An 18,382-nucleotide genomic window follows, 5' to 3' on the forward strand; every position below is an offset into this window, starting at 1 on the left:
TGAGCTCTTGCTGGCTCGTGTCCAGCGTGTCTTGGTGTATTTATAACTGTATGCACATGTTTGTTAGGTTATCCTGAAGAGAAAATAAGTAAATGTAACCCCTGCAGCACACAGACATTAGAAACGAGCAGTTCTTGAAATGTTAATGTACAGTTACTTTTTATTTTATAGGCTCTGAGAACAGCCCTCACAGTCACATCACCACAAATCTGTGGGTAGATCTTAAACTGCACGCTGTGCTTGCAATCTAACCCGAAATCATCGGCAAGGAAGAAGAAGAAGTGAAACGACTCTTTGCTATATCGAAAAAGTATTTGCGAGCTGTGATATGAGGTTTTCGAAGTGCTGATTTCCCAGGTTGCCCAAAGTTTGGCACAATTAGTTTGTTTTCTTTCTATTTTTAAGTTTGCGATATAAAACAGTAACGCTGGATTAAGATTTGAAGAAGAGCTCGTTCTTGATGTCTGCTTGCTGCGGGCTTGTATTTGCTTCTGTTCATCTCAAAAATCAATAAAATATGTAACTTGCCCCAAAGTGGCCAAACTTTTGAGCGTGTGAGGCTGTTTCCACGACTCCCTCCAGCCGATACTTGCTTGAATGACATGAGGGGATGTGAGGAAGGAGTAATAGAAGCGCTGCAGTGTGTGCATTTATGGTTATCTGTGTGAGTCCTGTTTATTATGGGGCACGGTGCAGGTATCTTGATTTAACTCACGCTCAGAAGCAGGCACTTGTTCTCCTTGATGGCACCCAGGCAACCAAGAAAGCCCGTTACCATGACGATGGCGCCGATGGCGATGACCATGTTGGCAGCTGACAGTGAAGGGAATGAGGGTGAGAAGGTGGCGAAGCTGCCCTGAGACACAGAGAGCCAGATGCCCACGCCGAGCAGCCCACAGCCACATAACTGCAAAAGATAAGACAGACGACAAGGTGAGAAAACAAACAGCAGATAAGTCGCTGCTATCTTTTCAGGGGTGCGCCGCAGAAATTTTTAACAACCAAATTCCTTTTTTTAGCTCTGCCCCCGGCTGTTTGGGTTCTGGTGACAGACCTCCTGAACAATACAGTCATTCACAGAGCAAGGTTAGCTTTAAATTAAAACAAATCCTGGTTCAAAAAGCCCAGTGCAACAGTCTCAATTTCCCCCTGGGTGCATGGGGAATAGCCCACGCAATCACACATTACCAAACACTGCTGAAAAAACAAGAGGGTTTACACCAATTACAACTATGATAAGCCAATAACAGCTCTGCAAGAGATTAGAGCAAAAAATTGGACTTGGGCCGCGCTGGTTTTGAACGTTTGAGCTGATTACATTAAATCCAGAACAAACAGACATGTAATTACTGCCAACCCCTAAAATGAAAACTTCCAAGCTCTCGAGAAGCACCTGCAGTGGAGTTGAACTTCACCTAGAGGGAGCAATTCCCTAATCTCACCCTGTCGCCCGGCCAGGTCCCTGCTGATGTGTGTGAGGTCTGCAATGTGAGTCCATTAATGCAAGAAAGTGTTTATGGAAGGCTTTGATTGGCGGAGTGGAGTGTCCCGCCTGCTGATGCGCCGCTCCATCCATCACGGATAAGAGCCACGCGACACCGCTTGGTGAAATATAGACTCGCGGCTAAGTGGTGACATTTTTAGCGAACACCTAATAGAATGAAAAACCCAGGGCAATCTAGCCATGAATAAAAAAAAATCCAAAATGAGGTAAAATATGGAAAGGCTCCGTGGTAAATCATCACACCGCCGCCCTGCCTTCCCTCCGTTCACACCGCTCCCCTCTTCCTTTCTCATCTTTGCACCGCTGCGCCAGAACACTTTAATGCCTGTCAGCAATATACACAAGAAAACCTGCTGCGCATGCAAACAAACACACAAACACACACACACGGAGGCACGCAGTCATATACAGCAGGAATTATGCAGAAATATGGTTCTGCTCAAAACTCTTTGTTTTTTCTCCACAATAAAATAATTAATCTACCCCACACAGAGCTAATTTTCACAAGCTGACAGCAGTTTGAGTGTCGACGACTGGACGTGTTACACTTTCAGCACTTCCCGTTATAAACAGTGTGGCTGCAGTTTGACAAATGGAACGAGTCTGTTGATCGGCTAACCAAAGGCAAACAAAGTGGCTTAAAGCACATTATTAAGTCCTCTGACTCGAAGGTGGCCCTCGGTGATGTGTGTGAGCGACTTTCGGCTGCTCGCCTCATGAGGTGCTGATGGAAGCCTGGAGTCTAATGAGGCCTATAGGATGTGTAGATACATACACTGAGTTCAAGCCGCCCCCCGCTCATGTTTCAGATGAGCTCGCTCTCATTAACCTGCGACCTCTGAGCCGCCAGGCCCGACTTGGCACCGGCCGACCTCCGAGGATGGGAACCCTAACACGCCCGGCAAGACGGATGATGCGCTCGCTCTCCCGAGGACTGAGGAATGACTCGATCCAATTAAAAGTGAAGACGGAGAGAAAGAGTCGGGGCCGTGCATAAATGACTCAGGATAGATAAAAGGCCCGTTTGAGAGCGCTCGAATTCCAGCAAAGATTAACTGCGCGCGATTTCGAGAAGATTGGAGTCGGCGCTCCAACAAACCCAGTTTGCTGTCAAGGTTAAACGCAGCGAGCGTCGGCGAGCGGACCACCAGCCTCCGACAGGAACCGCACTTATTTAGTCACATGTGGATAACGGGCCAGTCACGGTGGATTTCTCACCATGTATTAAATGAGTGGTCATGAATAAGACCACTCCTGAGGGAGGCAGAGAGGTGCTCAAAAGACTTTCAATCATTCATAATCTAAATAATTCAGAGGCAACTGTATTCACTGGGAGGCACCGGCGAGCCCTTTTATGCGCCCCCTGATTAAAAACGGGAGAGTGAGAACGCCAATTGAAAACGCTGGTAAAGGTCATGTCCTTATGCGGCGCGGCTAATACGTGGAATCACAGCTGAGGCGACTCAGAAGGCCAGATTATATAGAGCGTGAGGAGGGATGAATAGTAGGTCTAAGAGGCCAGAGAGATGGAGTGGATTTAGCACCGGCGACGAGGGGGAAGCACCAGGAGCTTTACAGAGAGTCCAGGTGGGAAGGGATACAGTGCCTTCTCTTAATTGTGTTTAATGCCCAGTGAAGGGAGCTCATCCAAGTGTGTCACTCTCTTAAGTGACTGTGAAACCACCCAGCCCCCGCTCAATCTGTCTGATCTGGGCCTACCAGGAGCACGGTCTAATCTCTGCCCTGCTTCTACTAACACTATTACTACTACAGCTACAACAACAACAACAACACGCCGCCATGAGGCCTCTTCTTTTTTTGTGGTCGGTGCCACAGGAAATTCCTCCAGTACAAGCTCTGATCTCGGCGTTATCTGACCTCGGCATATACGCGTGACCTCGATCCCCTCCACTTGAGCTCCTTATCTTCTTCTAATTGCGGGACGGTGGTGTTTTTGATATCCCATCTGCGAAGGATCAAGGAATCCCCAAGTGTCGGAGAGGCTTGTAAATAGCTACGGAGAAAGCTTACTATCAAGGAACTCGCTGCCACTAAATCAATCAGGACTGCTGAAGCTGCAGGGTTATGATTAACATCTGGGTCGGAGGAATAAATTGGAAACAGTTTTGATTCACTCGTGGTCTCATCGATGTGATGAAAGTGCTGCAAATGTCCCACAATACTGCGAACGTTACCGCTGTTTACATCAGACCAGCGAGCCGTTTGTTTGTGGCGCCCCCGTCGCCGTAACATGTGATCCGACTTGACCCGCTGGAGTTCCACATTAATTATTTGTGTAGATACAAACAAGCAGCACCGATGCCCTGGGCTAGACTCTGCTTTCCACTTTCTGCAACTTCGCGAAGCACCGAGGGTGACGCACGGCTGCTTTCCAGGTTCATTAAAAATGTCACTCTTGCTTAGTTGCTCAAAAACTCAGCCGAAAACAAATCCGCTGTTTTGCCCCGACGATGTTTCACGTGCGCACCGCGGCGCCGGAGACGCTTCCCCTTATCAGTCTGAAGATTACTTTCATGTTGGAGGCTGAGAGCAGCACATCCTCCAGCTGTGATAATGAAAAAATAAAAAAAAAATAAAAAAAAATATCTGTGCAGCCTGGAATGTGAAATCGGTTGCTCTCGACGCTGAATTGAGTTCACAAAGTTAACAGCATTTCTGACAGCAGGGAGGAATGAGGGCACGTGTAATTGAGCTTGATATGGAGTGATTTCAAAAAAAGAAAAAAGAAAAATCAATCAAAGTGTAAGAGTGGGCTGAGAGAATATGTGCCCTCTTTGTACGTGTTGGGCAATATTTTGAGAGCACTTTTCTTTGCAAGACGAGGATGGAGTCCGGTGTCTAAATGTCATTCGTGAGAAAAGTGATGAAAAAAAACAAAACTGCAGACGCTATAGGAAAGAGCAGAGCAGCGTTAAGTCTGTGCTGGAGGAAATTGGAGGACATGCGATGTGACCCTATCTAAGCTGGATGAGTCGGGTCCCACCGTCAGGGGCCCGGTAACACACTCCCGGGTGAAAAAATAATTGCAATAATAGTGTGAGAAGCAGCTGTGAAGCAACTTTCCAAACAGGAAGGAGGTGTGAAGGAGGTCAGCCGTGAGGCCGGAGAAAGAAAGATGGTGTATTAATGCCACAGAGATTGGACGCACACGTGAGCTGTGTGTGAGAGCGACTCGAGTGAGGGAAGACGAAGCACAAACCACGGGCTGACCCTTCATCCGAGTGGCTGGCTCGGACAATTATCAGTTGCCGCGGTAACTGGCTCGGTGACACGGGGCCGCCCGACGCCGGACCCCGTTTCAATCTCCCCCGGAGGACCGAGGGGGTCTGGAGTGTGTGTGTGTGTGTGTGTGAGACGCTGACCTTTCTGCACACTGATCAGCCGGAGAGGTCGCGTCCTGTCATAGAGAATGACAGCGTTTGTCAAATTACTGCTATCCTCTGTGACTGATCTCATCACCACAGCTCGATGGCCCCAGTGGACGAGCTGGCCAAGCCGAGCCTCTTAATTCAGCTTTCTGGGCCGCCGCTGAGAGTAAATAACCGGCCAACAAAGAAGTCGTCTTTCACACAGACAAACTAACATATAGACGTTTGCTTTGCCGTCCCGACGCCTTTTGTTTAAGTAATTAGGAAACACTTCAACCATTACAGCACAATAAACCACGAAGCTGGAGAAAATGCCAACCTGACTGCATCGCTAGGGACGGAGACACTTCATCACTTTGCCATCCCTCCCTCCCTCCACCCTTTACTCCATCCTCTCTGCTCACGATCAGGAGGGAAAAACATTTTTTTCACGCTGCACACAAAAATCTTCGTCATTGATTTTGCACTGAAATGGAAGTGAGGGGATGTTTACCGCAGCTAAAAGGAGATTTTTTTTTTCAATTTCCACCACGCGATCCTGCGAGCCGGTGATTCATGCTACCATAAACGCTCACCGGCCACTTTATTAGGTACGACTGAGTTCAACCGGCCTTTCTCCTTCAGAGCTGCCATCATTATTTTGTGGCCCAGATTCAACAAGGTACTCGAAACATTCCTCAGAGATCCATAACGTCACGCAGATCTGTGGGCTGCATCTCCACGGTCCTGATTTATTCTGACTCACCTTGTTTTTATTAACAAAACTGAAGGAAATCTACTATTAGCAACAAAAATGGCAATGATTTGATCCCATTTTCTCCAAAACCTAATCAAATCTAACCCTGAAGTCATGTTTTAACCAAATCATTTACAGTTTTGACAAAAACAAACCATTTGCTCTCATCAAATTCTGTGACAAAAATAAAAATAAAAACAATCTCCATTTCTTATTACAACCAAGAAGCCATTAGTGACCCCGCTACAACCAACAGCTAAAACTTATAGACATTTTTTTGTGGCTTTATTCTACTTTCTTTCTTCTTTCTTTTTAAATTGTGGCATTCTGTCGGTTCCTTGTTTGAGCTATTTCCATGTACAAAACTTCATATTGCAGCGAACAACGTCAGTAAAAATGTGACAGGAGCAAAAAAAAATAAAAAAGAAGAAAGAAGAAGAAAGAAAAACGCCCACAAACTGCTCGGGTTTCTGAGGGTTAGAGTTCAGCTTCACTACGCAGCAACTGTTGAGCTGAATTAGTACAAACAGAGCATTAAAAGCAGCTCCTCTGTCAATAGCAGCAACCTCACTTTGACTTTTGACACGAGCTGTTGGCAGCTGGATGCGAGTACAAACGTTCCTCTAATGAAGGAAAATATCTTCATTTCAGCTTAACAGCGACCGACCAAATGTTGGTAACACGCCGCACATCCAAACAGCAAAGAGCATTTTCTGCCGAGGAGAAAACTTCTCAAGTCTACAAAGTAATAAAAGGAAGTTCAGTTCTTACTGACTATAAATGAAATCAGCTTTTTCCTAAAATCCCTGTATGGTCATTGATTAAACCCCTAAAAGCTCTGCTCTGTGTAATAAAGGTGCATATTGTGGAGTGTTTTCCAGGAAAATAATCCCTTTCTACCTTAAAATGGCTCGATGCAGCTCGACATCATTGCTCCCTCTAGGATGCATAAAGATGCAAAAGCCCTGCATCTCTCTGCTGTTCTAATGCTGTCAGACTGGTCTGCTCTGCACAAGGACGGCTTGTAATCATGGAGTGTTTCAGTCATATGTATTCAGCCGTATATGTCTGAGCTGGAAAAAGACTGATGGTACAGAAAGACTCAGGGTGGGTTCCTTGGGTTTGTTCTTTATGAAACACTGACTGTTGTCTGAACGTTTGTTTATCTGGAGTCCAACTGATGCTGGATTTTTGGGGCCACTGATAGATGGTAAATGGACTGGACTTCTAGACTTTTAGTGGCACTCAAAGCGGTTTCCAATGTGTTTCTCATTCACCCATCCACACACCAGTGGCCACAGAGCTGCCATGCAAGGTGCTGCCTGCCATCGGGAGCAACTTCTGGTTCAGTGTCTTGCCCGAGGACACTTTGAAGCGCCAACCTTATGATCGGAGGACAACCATAGAGCCACACTGAGCCACAGACGCCCTTTATGTATATCTGTAGATGTTGTTTTTATATTAGAGTTGTAAGGAGAAACGATGGGGTCACTGTTAATTAATATTCCAGCATGTATTTTGTAAACTAGTCAGGAACTTGTCATGAGGACGAAGCTCGACTCCTCAGCGCCGTCTGCTCAGCTGTGGAACATACTCTGCTACATGCGCTGTGGACGGAGCTGATGGAGCTGATGGAGCTGATGGAGCTGATGGAGCTGATGGAGCTGCTCAGCTGGACAAACCACATGATGACGCTGTCTCTAAATTACCCCGAGCATGTTGTTCTACTTTACACTCTGTAAAAGACTGTTTTCTAACGTGTTGGCAGAGTTATGCTCTGCTGTGATTAGTGCACTGAATGCTCCACCACGGAGGTGTTTCATTCCCTATACGTCCTCCAGCCTATGGAAAAACACCATGAAGACATGTCAACAAGGTAAAAAACAACAACTTGATTTTCCCCAGATGGTGCTTTTAAGATAACCTCGTAAAATAAATATGAAGGCGGAAACAACACTTGGGGCGAAAGACTTTTGCTCCACAAAATGCATTTATGAACAAAAACACGATGAGACCCACATGTTCGCTATACATCCCTACATTTTGTTATACATCTCCCGCTGATGCAGCAGGCCAGGCTGTCGGCTATATGCAGCTTTCCAGTAAAACTCCCCATCTCTTGCCTCCCCAGGCGTCCTGGGGGCATCATGACCATTCCCCAGTGAGCAGCGTACAGCCAGTGTGTGTTGTATAACCAGTGAATTATTCACAGGGTCGGCGATGGTGGCTGAGGTGCTTTCAGGCTCTGAATAAACACTGCATGAATTCAAAAGGGCCGTGACAGCTGTGCGGCGCGAGATTAAAAAACTATATCGCTGTGGTTAAAGTTTCATTCAGCCGGCGAGTGATTACCTACGACTACTGACAACATGCCATTCTGTATGAACACTTAAATTGGGAGCAAATTTGGCATTCATAGGGTCAAGTACACATTGTCCACACATCTCAGCTGATATTCTGTCCGTCTACAGCCCAAACCACTTGTCCGTTCAGCTCCGTGCTGATATGTTTCCATAGATGACGAGCTCTGACAATCCATCACATGCTTAGTCAAGCATCCAGAATGGTGCAATGCTGGGGCTGTGGTTGGATGCCTCGGCTGCACTCTGGAGTCTGGGCCTGGATTACCCTGTTTAGGGGTCTTCAGCGATGCACCTATCAATGATGCAGGGCTTAGCGCCGCTCCCTCCCTCCCTGTCTCTCCACCCGAGAAGCGCTGAAAGGCCTATTCACTGCAAAGTGACTCTAAATCAATCGCGCCAGGAAGGATTAAAGACAGACAAGCCTTTCTCTGCCTGTCCAGAGCTTTCCCTGCTGTCTGCGCTGACACATGCACACTCTTTCACACCTGACAGCAGCCTCTACCCTCAGATGACGAGACACAAAAAGAAAGAAAGCCAGGACAATGGCGAAAGAAACGCTATTAGACATCCCTGACTAATTTTGCCGTTAGATCTCTACCATCCCCAACAAGACTCTTCAATCAGCCGGAGAACCCACAGGCACTTCAATTATGCATCGAGAGCGACGAGTAGGAGAGCACAAGGAAGGGGAAAGTCATCCCATGATTGGAGCCAGAAGGCGAGGCAGCGCCGCTCGCCACAGTCAGTCAAGAGCGACTGAGAGAGAGTGGATGGAGACTCACAGGGAAACGGGGCCTGCAAGCCAAGCACGGACTACAAAGCACAGAGCCAGAGACCAAAGCCCTGGTCCAAATACAGACAAACACCGCCACAGGAGAGAAAAGCTCCTTTACTTCTTGGTGTTGCAGATGCGGGATGGCTGCAGAGACGGCAGCTGCCCTGCAATTACTGCTCCGTCTTCCAAGGCAGCTCAGAAGCGGTGCATAGAAAACCAGTAGTCCTTTAAAGAGATGAAGGCCCATAAAAAAACCCAGTGATGTTCTAATGAGGACAATGAGATATAAATACATAAACGGAGCTGATAACAGGGGGAGACGTTCCCTTACACAAGGCGCTAATTAAATGTGAATTTTGCCGCGTGCGGTTGACATCAAAGGTGCTTATGAGGATATCTTATGAGACATTTGCGTACAATAAAAAGTGAACACGTTAGAAAAATAAATATCTATTTATGTGAAAGCGGTGTCTTTTTACGAGTGCCTGTTTTCCTCCACATAAACTGCCTCGCCTGTGGAGGCACACAAACATTTGGCTCGTATAAATATCTCACTCTGGTCTGCCAGTGCAGCCATGCCGAAAATCCTAAGAGACGGGCAGACGGTTGGACGGTCTCCCATTGAGTTTCACTAGTTGAAGGGCTTAATGAGTGTGCTGGCTCAGCAGAGGCAGAGCACGGACAGAGCTCGGCGCATTAGACAGGTTGGACACTCAACCTGTTCCCCACACATTACATGGACCAGAGGACCAAAGGGCTCAAAGAAACGGGAACTCCCTAATGCACTGTATGGCAGCTATGGTGTGCTGCTGTGAGTAAAATAGAAAGGCAGAGTGCTAACCTCAGCACATTTCTCTGCTCCCGTTCACCCCCCGCTGTATCAAAACGAGCCCAAGACTTAATGTCTGCGTGCAGGGGGACAGCCACTGTAAATGCACCTCGATGGGGGCATCAGCTTCCCACTAGTGTTGTGTCCATATGCTCAACACTCCCACATGCCTCCGTTTGTGTATTTGTCTCAGAAAACCACAGACTAAACAACAGCCCCCCACTCAGCGCCATCAACAACCATAATTTATTTCTCCTAACAGGGACTTTGCAGAATGAACTGATGCGACCTTGGCTGGCGATGCTCGAGATTGCCAGAGGAGCAAAATATGTCATTACAAATGTATTTCAAGAGTCTGACAATTGCTGGCCTCAAATGAGGTGAACAGCAGCCTTGGGATTACTCCCTGGAAATGAGTGAAGCACTTGGGCATCACAAGCACATTGTTATGGTTTTATCTACAGGGCCAGTCGGCCTGACCTTGTGCACAAACCGGCTGCCGGGTTCAGCGAGAAAGGTGACAGTAACTGTGTGCGTTTTCCTGTGCATACAGATGTCTGTGTATTATGCTGCTTATTATCTCATTTCACTGCATGGAGCGAGGGAGCAGCCTTGCTGCAGGGATGGTCTGCACGGCCAGCAAAGATCTGACCTGCTGCTGCTGGAACACAACATCCATTAGAGACACTGGTTCAAACCAACGGCCGATAACATTTCACCACAATGTGATGAAGCCTAATGAACACTGCCAACGGGTGTGGTGGCTGGAACCCAACACAAACATGAGAGGCTAAAGGGAAGCCATGAGCTGTGCAAAAACACGCCGGGGCTGTTCACTATTTGTGGTTTTCTGACGGTTTACAGAGGGGTGGAACAAATTTTCAACAAACGCATCAGAGTAAAATAGTGAACATCTAAGCGTATGTTTATTCCTGGAGCAGCAGCGCTGTGAATGAAACACTCCTGTTATGTAATGCAAGGCATTATGCATCCCTGGAGGGACAGAGGGAAGATGAAGACGCAAAATATGCACATCCGCTTAAGTGAAAACCAGAGCACCAGGCGGATGCCTAGCGAGAAGAGAGGATATTCAGATTGAAAGACGTATAATCAATAGTCACTCTGCATGCCGTACCACAGGGTAAATGACTATTTCCCTGCACTTATAAAGGAGTTTTTAATACCCTTTTCTCTTCATATAGTAAATTATTCATCAGAGCTTAAAAGACAGAGCTATGGAAACATACTCTAGACAGTTTGCTAATGTTATTACAACCTTTGCTATGAACAGATGAAGCAGCCTGGTGGTGGTGGGATGCTACTGAGGCTTTCATTACCGGCCCGGTTCCCCGTCCCCTCACGTCGTATTCGTCCCCATGCTGCTTCTTATACAGAACAGTTCTTTTCTCTTCCCGGTTCTCCCCGAGCATATTGCGGTGTGCGCTGTAATTCATGCCATAATTCATGCTGTGTTACGGCAAGAAAAAAAAAAAAAAGAAAAGCTTTGGGAATTCTGCAGCGCGGCTGGAATCTGGGAATGCTGCAGAACACCGTCCCTCCACCTCGCTTAGTTTTCTGAGCACAAATCCTGGAAAATTGACCTTATTCTGCGAATGTGTGCCACAGCCGACTTCATTCTGGAGATAATAAACTTAGAGTGGGAGAGAACGGCGAGTGAAAACAAGACCTTACATTAACCAATACAGGGAGCCAATCTGTATTCATGGAGGTGCAGCGTGTCTGCCGGCGCTGTTTGAATGTTGATGATGCTCCGTCTGCATCTGCTCCTCATCCAGAGGGGAACGAGGAGGGGGAAGTGATTCTATTTCACCTTTGGCATGACAGCCACAACACCTGAGTCTTGTCTAAAGGCCAAAAACCTCTGCTCATCCATCAATATGAAAACCTGTTCTCGCAGTAGAAAGATAGGGAAAAAAAAGAAGCTATTGATGCTCGATAAAACCTTGACAGATGTAGCATTAACAAAAAAAGCGAGACTCTCGAAATACTTCGGCTTTAAGTACAACAAAACTACTTTCTTGAGGCAAATGTTTCCAAACTTTCAGGGTGTGGAGAATAAAATCAGATTCTATTGCCATATGGTGGAGCCCTAATCAGCGTTCCCAGTGGCTGCTGCCGCCGGAGCGATCTCCCTTTATACCTCTCCTCTCCCTCGCAATCCTATTGCTTCTTTTTATTCATTCAAAAACAGCTCAAGTGGGATGACGGCTGAGAATTATGAAGCATTGTGTGCATCGCTGGCTCTGTGAGGATACGGAGCTTTTCCCCAAAGAAATGACCTTCAGTCAGCACTTGAGTGTAGTAAAATCTCTCTCTGAGGTCTGAACAGCTCGGCCGGCCTCCCCGCCGCCAAAGCACACGCCGCTTTTAAACGCCGCCTTCCCTCCTTTCCGACCGGTGTAAAGGTCAGGTTTTAGCGGCGGTTTGATGGCACAGAAAAGATTCCTTGACCGGCTCGGCCCCTGTTCCTTCTCCGCGCCTCATTGGAGGTGGCTTTACAGTTGACATGCTAATTAGCACAGAGGGGAAATGGACTGTGTAACTACTCTTTTCTGGTCAGCCGGCCCCTGAATCTCTATCAGAGCCTCATCTCGATGCGCTGGGCCGCACAAAGAGACGTATCGCTAAATAATAGCCGGGCATCAAACCCTGTATTAGCGCCGTGGTGTAGCTACGGAGGTGTTATTCCCTCTAACCTACCTCGGGGTTGTAAGAGAAGGAGACAAGGGGAGAAGGCTATGGCAGGAAGAAGGAGACTAAATGTGCCTTCATTGGAGCAGTAATGCATGGAGGAGGCTGTAATACGACTCCATCAGTGACCTCCACAGACAGACATCAACCCACATCGACTCCCACAACCCCACGTCCTCTCTGAGTAAAAGCTGCCTTAGTATATAAAGGACAATGAGACAGAGCTGCTTCTCTGTAGGAACGACGCTGTGTTCTTGTTTTCAGGAGACAATAACTGCTGAAGTTGGCGGATTGAAAGAGGAACACGCGGATCGATACCTGCTGCGAGCTCGTCATGCTAACTCCATCAACAACATATAAGCTGTTCCCCAGTGAGCGTGTGAATGAGCGCTCCACCAGCAATCTGAGACGTCTTGGTCAGCTTGTGTGGATCAGGGTGGGGTTACAGGGTTTACTGCACGTCCTCGCCAGCACGCCAGCCATTAACGTGCATGTTTCACAACGCTTATCGGCTCCGAAATGTTCTGCAGGGACGGTTAATATTTGAGAATCATCACAGTCAGTCACTTTAATGACAACTTATATCATCTTGGTTTATGGTGGAGGCCTTGATTTTATCTTCTAACAGGTTGTTCTGTATATTTCAGCCAATTCATTCAGTTATTGCTTAGTGACTGAGCTTCAATAGCTTCCTGCAGCTCGTACTATCCACACTGGGTTAAGGAACACAAGAACATGTACTCTGGCTCTGACACTGTCCTTGAATCAGTGCACCAGGTTATGTATTCACTGAACGTTAAAGAAACGTTTACCGAGTTAACTTAAAGTGTCTGCACCAAGCTGAAAATGGAGACACTCAGTGAATTAGTTTCCTAACAATCACCTGGCATTTAAAACATTTGGGAGAATTTCTTCTGAGCAGAAAGATGCTGAATGCACCTCTTAAACAAATGATGTAAATGTGCAGAACATATTGTTAAATCAGCACCGAGGAGTAAATGATGAGTGGTTGTAACTGTACACTCATTGTGAACTGGGCCTCGTGTGAGCGCTACTTCACTTTCCAGTTGCCACCAGTCTCCCCCCCAGTCATCATCTGAAGAATTCTAGCGGCTGCAGCGGAGGCCGGTCTGTCACCAGACCCGGGTTCAAAGACAAAGCTAACAGGGATTACTTTCAGCAGAATATTGTGTGTGATTTCTGTACGTGTCTGCCGCCCCGCCACCCTGGCTGTGGGTCTGGACCTGAGCCAGAGGCCTGAGTCACACCAGGAGAGTCTGAACCACGGTGATCCTGAAAGACTCCTCACTCCGTGGAGCTGAGCACCAACTTTTGCCGTCTTGCTTAAAATAACTCACATGATCACAGATCCGCTAAAATCAAAGCAGCCAAAAGGCTCAAAGCAGGGACACACACACACACACACACACACACACACACAGAAGTGGGACGAAGCCTTTTCAACATCAAAGTCATCAAATATGTAAGAGTTTCAGTAAAGAACAAGATCTCCTAATTTTGTTGGCCAAATGTTTTTTTATTTTTTTATTTCAGTATTCGCAGCACAAACTGCAACGCTGGAGAAATTCACTTCATTTAACGGTCCAAGGTTGATGATTCAATCCCAGAGAAAAGATGTCACAAGATGAGATGAGATCATATAAGATTGTGTTTACTCAGCCTCACACTGTTGAGATGATGTATTTGCGAGTGAGGATGAGCGGCTCTCGTGGGTAAACTCTTGATGGTGAAGAGGGGATTTCACACAGCCGGACAAAACCTCTGCTGCATCCCTAAAAAACATGATTACAGGCTGACACGATGGGCTATAAATCCTTTACAAACGCCACTCACTGCTGAAGCCTCGCCAATCAGTTCTCCCATTGCCTGTCAGCATATCAGGGATGAGAAGTCGACGCCCGTGGACACGCTGCTGCGACGGTAATTTGTGTTGGGGAGTCTTTTCTCGGGATTATCAATGTAATCTCTGCACTGAACCAGAAGTCTTCTCCTCTGTTTCCCATGCTACCTCAGCCTCCACCTCCCTCGCTCCTCCAGCAGCGTTAGCAGACACCGGGTCAGGGTTCACATTGGAGGACTGCAGGAGAGGTCATGTTTAGCTCTGAACCTCTTGTATATAGCAGCAAGGCAGCTAATCTCCCATTCATTCAGCCTTTATGCTCTACTCTGTGTGCACACGTCTGAATGTGTAAAACTCCCCTCTGGCTGCTGCTGCTGCCTACAACACGGAGCTATACGTGACCATGAGTGTTGCCTCTCTGGTTGCTTCTGTTAACGGCGCCCTCGTGGGAACTCGCCGACCCCCCCAGCTGACATGGAGACCTGTGAAGCACGCCTGTGGTCTCGGGTCAGCGCCGGGGGGCCGGGTTAGGTCGAGTCCCCGGAAGTAAAACGACAGGAGTAAGCAAAAAAAAAAAAAAAAAAACCTGCCGAATTATTTGCCGCCGTGCAAGTTCTCCTTCTGCAGTGACACCCAGTCATTTAAATGCAAAGCGAACGGGGAGGAGAGGCTGCAGGCTCCAAGCTTTATGTGGGAGCTGACAGCTGACGGGTTCATCATTTGTTGAGAGTCCCCTCAGAATAGCAGTTATAAATAAATACCTGGAGTACAGCCTGTGAGTTTGGAGAAGCCGGGAAACTATGTTATTCTCTTTTTTTCTTACTGCCAAAATAAAGGTACACCCCGTTCCAAGAGCTGCTGACCTAAGTTATTATACCCAGTCCGGCATCGAGTTTAAGGTAGAAATAGATGCGCTAAAGACGTTCGGCGTTCTCTTTCGGAAGCTTCAAAGGCAGGTTTGACCCGTGCCATGCTGGGTGGTCCACCTTAAATTTCAAAAGGAGCCTTTTCAAAGAATCCCGAACACTAGACTAAAATCTACCTGAGCAAGGACGCAGCTCTGCGGTGGAGTTAAAAAAGACGTAGGCATTGATCAGGAAAAGGAAGCCTGATAAATGGAGTCTTAAGGATTTGTTGAAGCTCCAACAAATCAAACTTTAAAATAAAAAAAAGTTGCTTTCACTTTCTCCGTGCTAGCTTTGATGCTGCGGTCCAGACATCCCCCATCATGGTGGATCTAGACGAGGTTAGAGAGAGGAAGCCGAGGTGTTTCCTACCCGTCACGTCAACAAAGAGACACAAAGAATGGCCCCCTATTGGTTCGTCCTGGAGCACTAAAGTCAAGTTTCTTCAGGTGTAAGTTTCATTGTTTGATGATCAAATTCATAATTCTTGAACTCTGAAGCGCAACCAAAGAAAACTGGAATCTGAAAAGCGTGAAGCCGCGCCGTGTTTTTTCCGTGGCGGTTGGCGGTTTGCCCGTGTTTCCACACGAGGACGCCTCATCACAAAGAGCATTCGGTTTACATGCCTTGTCTGTAAAGTCATGAGTCCCTCTGGCCCATATAATGCAGCGAGGTCAGCTGAAGTCCACCCGGCCCCCGAGCTGATTGAGGCGGTTATATATAGATAGCACTGGCAAGCTAACTCATACAAGGGGGGAAACCGCGGCTGGGGCTCTGTCACAAGGCCCGCCGTGATTTAGTGCAAGATCTTTAATCTAAAATCAGCCAATGGCATAATGGAGCCGGACCCTTTTCCATGACACAAACCAGAACAAGATTTCCCCCGTGGGTTAAGGAGATGAAGTGAATCAATCCAAAATAAATGAAGGATGATGAGACATTAATTGTGGGCGCGACGCTGAGAGTTTAAAAAGGCGGATCTGAAAATCGAGGCTGTAGGGGGCACGGCGGAGGGGGGTCAACCGTTTACCTCGGCGACTGAAAGGGAACATGCCTGTGGGATTCAGGGTACATGATCTGAATAGCCCAGTATTTTGGAAGATGTTAATGAGAGCGGGGCAATGCAGCGTATGCCAGAGAAGGCTTTTAGTCGGAGTGCGGCAGCGTGACCATCTTTTCAATGTCACAGGCGAAGCAAACACGAGTCCGGGGCAGCAAAGTGACATTCTGGGTTCACACGGGTTTGAAGTTATAGTTAATGAGCAGTGGTCACGCACGGCAATCAAAAGATGATGGCAGAACGCTGTAACAAAAGCAGAAATAGGAAAAAAAAGTTTGCTGACTTTGGGTAAGATTAGTCACCGCCGTCGACTGATGGCGCCAGATCAAGGCGGGCCGCGGCGACGAGAGCGAGGGCGCCGTTCATTATGTATGCATTCAAGTGTTCGGCTCAAACTCCGCGTTCAGACGGAACACGAGGCAGATTTTTAGAGGTGGTGTGATTGAGTAAAAAGCGAACGGAAAGACGTGATTAGACACAAACTCACCTGGGGCGGCACAAATTGACACAGAGTCTGGTTTGCGCTGTTCCCGGGGCCTCGCGGAGCCGCTTCACAAATGCACTGAGACAAGAGGAAGAGGAGCGACTGAAGGGAAACAACAGAAGGAGCTGATGTTTGTAGTGAGTTCTGAGATCCGTCGGAGCCTGAGCGGAATACAAAAAACCCGCTCGGCTGCCGTGTCTTCTGCTCGCTAGCTTACGATTTTCTTTTTTGGCTATTTGGTGAGAAAAAAACGAATGACGTCGTCGTTGGTCTGACTCCACCGACTACACCTTTAAGCTTTTACCAACACAACCATATTAACCCTGTCGGGTTTAACCTCTTGAGGCTTGTTTTAAACACACAGAGAGCATCTTTACAATAATGAGACGCTATAGAAGCTGGTCTGAAGGTTCTGTATTGCAACCAAAGGGAGTGAAGCACAACAAATATCACATTAATTTTCATCACAATACTCCGCCTTAAACATGCGATGCTTGCAACCTTCAAAAAAAAAACAAAAAAAAACGGAGGCATTTTAATAACAGATGCAACCTGGTCGTGTTGCAGGGAGCTCCCCAGCGGATAAGATTAAGCACAATACGCTGTGCTTATAATAGAAATTAAAACAGCTTACTATTCCTATTTCGCTCATTTTCATTTGAAGCCAGACATATGTACACTTTGAAAGAAGAAATAAATCTTCCGCCGCCTCCCACGTACGCCAGCAGAAACGCATTGAAGGTGCAAAATGGAGTCGCAGATGAGTGTGTGAGGAAGGTAACCCTGATCAGGACAAGAGAGACACGAGAGACAGAAATCTGCACTTTTTGATGCGAGTACTCTCGACTTTTTTTCATCCTGATGCGGGAAAAAATTACTTTTCTGTCATAAAGTGACACAGAGATGAGTCGAGACGGCGCAATCAAAAGGCCGAGAGCTGCTGCACAACATTCTGATTGAACTGCATTTCTCAGCTGAGAGGTTGGTGTGGTTTTTACTGCACTTAAGTCTCGTCTCATTCTTTCGTGCCAATTTGCCTCACAAGGGGAGCCTTTAATTGATGGCCTTCCTGATAATAAAAATGGAATGGAAAGGAGAGACATTCATTAGGGTCGATGCTCAGACTCTGGACCGGCACTCATCGCTCGCCGGTGGAACAGAAGCTCCATTCATGCACGTCTCACAAGTGAAAATAAAGGAAAATAATAATTAAAACATATATATATATATATATATATATAACACTGGCCTAGTTGTTTTAAGTCATATTACATATTCCAGCGATCAGCCACAACACCAACGTAGAGCTTTGCATTGCAGTTATACACTTTACCTGTCACTGGTTTAAACCCTGTGAACCCCGGGTAGCTTCCTGGTCTGGGATAATTGTTCTCTGCAATGTGAAGCTCTGTGGCTCTATGGAAACAGCACAACCAGGGCTAGAAGTAAAGGGAACTGAAAAATGTCCCCGATGCAGCAGCACAGTTATAATGCCATAAATCATTAAAAAATAAAGACCAACAGCAGAATTCCTTTGATTATTTATTTTGCAAAACCTCCAACCAACATGTTCAACATTTTTCTAGATGCCCACTTGCTGCTAACAAATAAACTCTACGTATTACAGGGACTGTGCTCGTCTCTGCTCCGTGTAAACAGTCTGCAGCTCAGCACAGTTCAGCACAAAAGTCTCTGAATTTTTGTGAAGTGAGTTTTGGTTGCAGCTGAGTCACTAATGGCTTCACGGTTGGGCAGAGGAGTGCA

The 18,382-nt window shown here is 46.9% G+C and overlaps 1 protein-coding gene across 2 annotated transcripts in view; it reads right to left on the minus strand.

The window, feature by feature from the left end:
• tspan9a (tetraspanin 9a) overlaps positions 1–18,382 on the minus strand; it is a 170,540-nt gene that overhangs the window by 20,406 nt on the left and 131,752 nt on the right. For both annotated transcript variants that reach the window (XM_008293292.1, XM_008293291.1), the window contains one exon: positions 716–907. In XM_008293292.1, coding sequence (XP_008291514.1) covers positions 716–907 — 192 coding nt within the window. The remainder of the gene's footprint in view (positions 1–715; positions 908–18,382) is intronic.

The sequence above is a fragment of the Stegastes partitus genome, unplaced genomic scaffold (genome assembly GCF_000690725.1).
Source record: "Stegastes partitus isolate 25-593 unplaced genomic scaffold, Stegastes_partitus-1.0.2 Scaffold871, whole genome shotgun sequence".
NCBI lineage: Eukaryota > Metazoa > Chordata > Actinopteri > Pomacentridae > Stegastes > Stegastes partitus.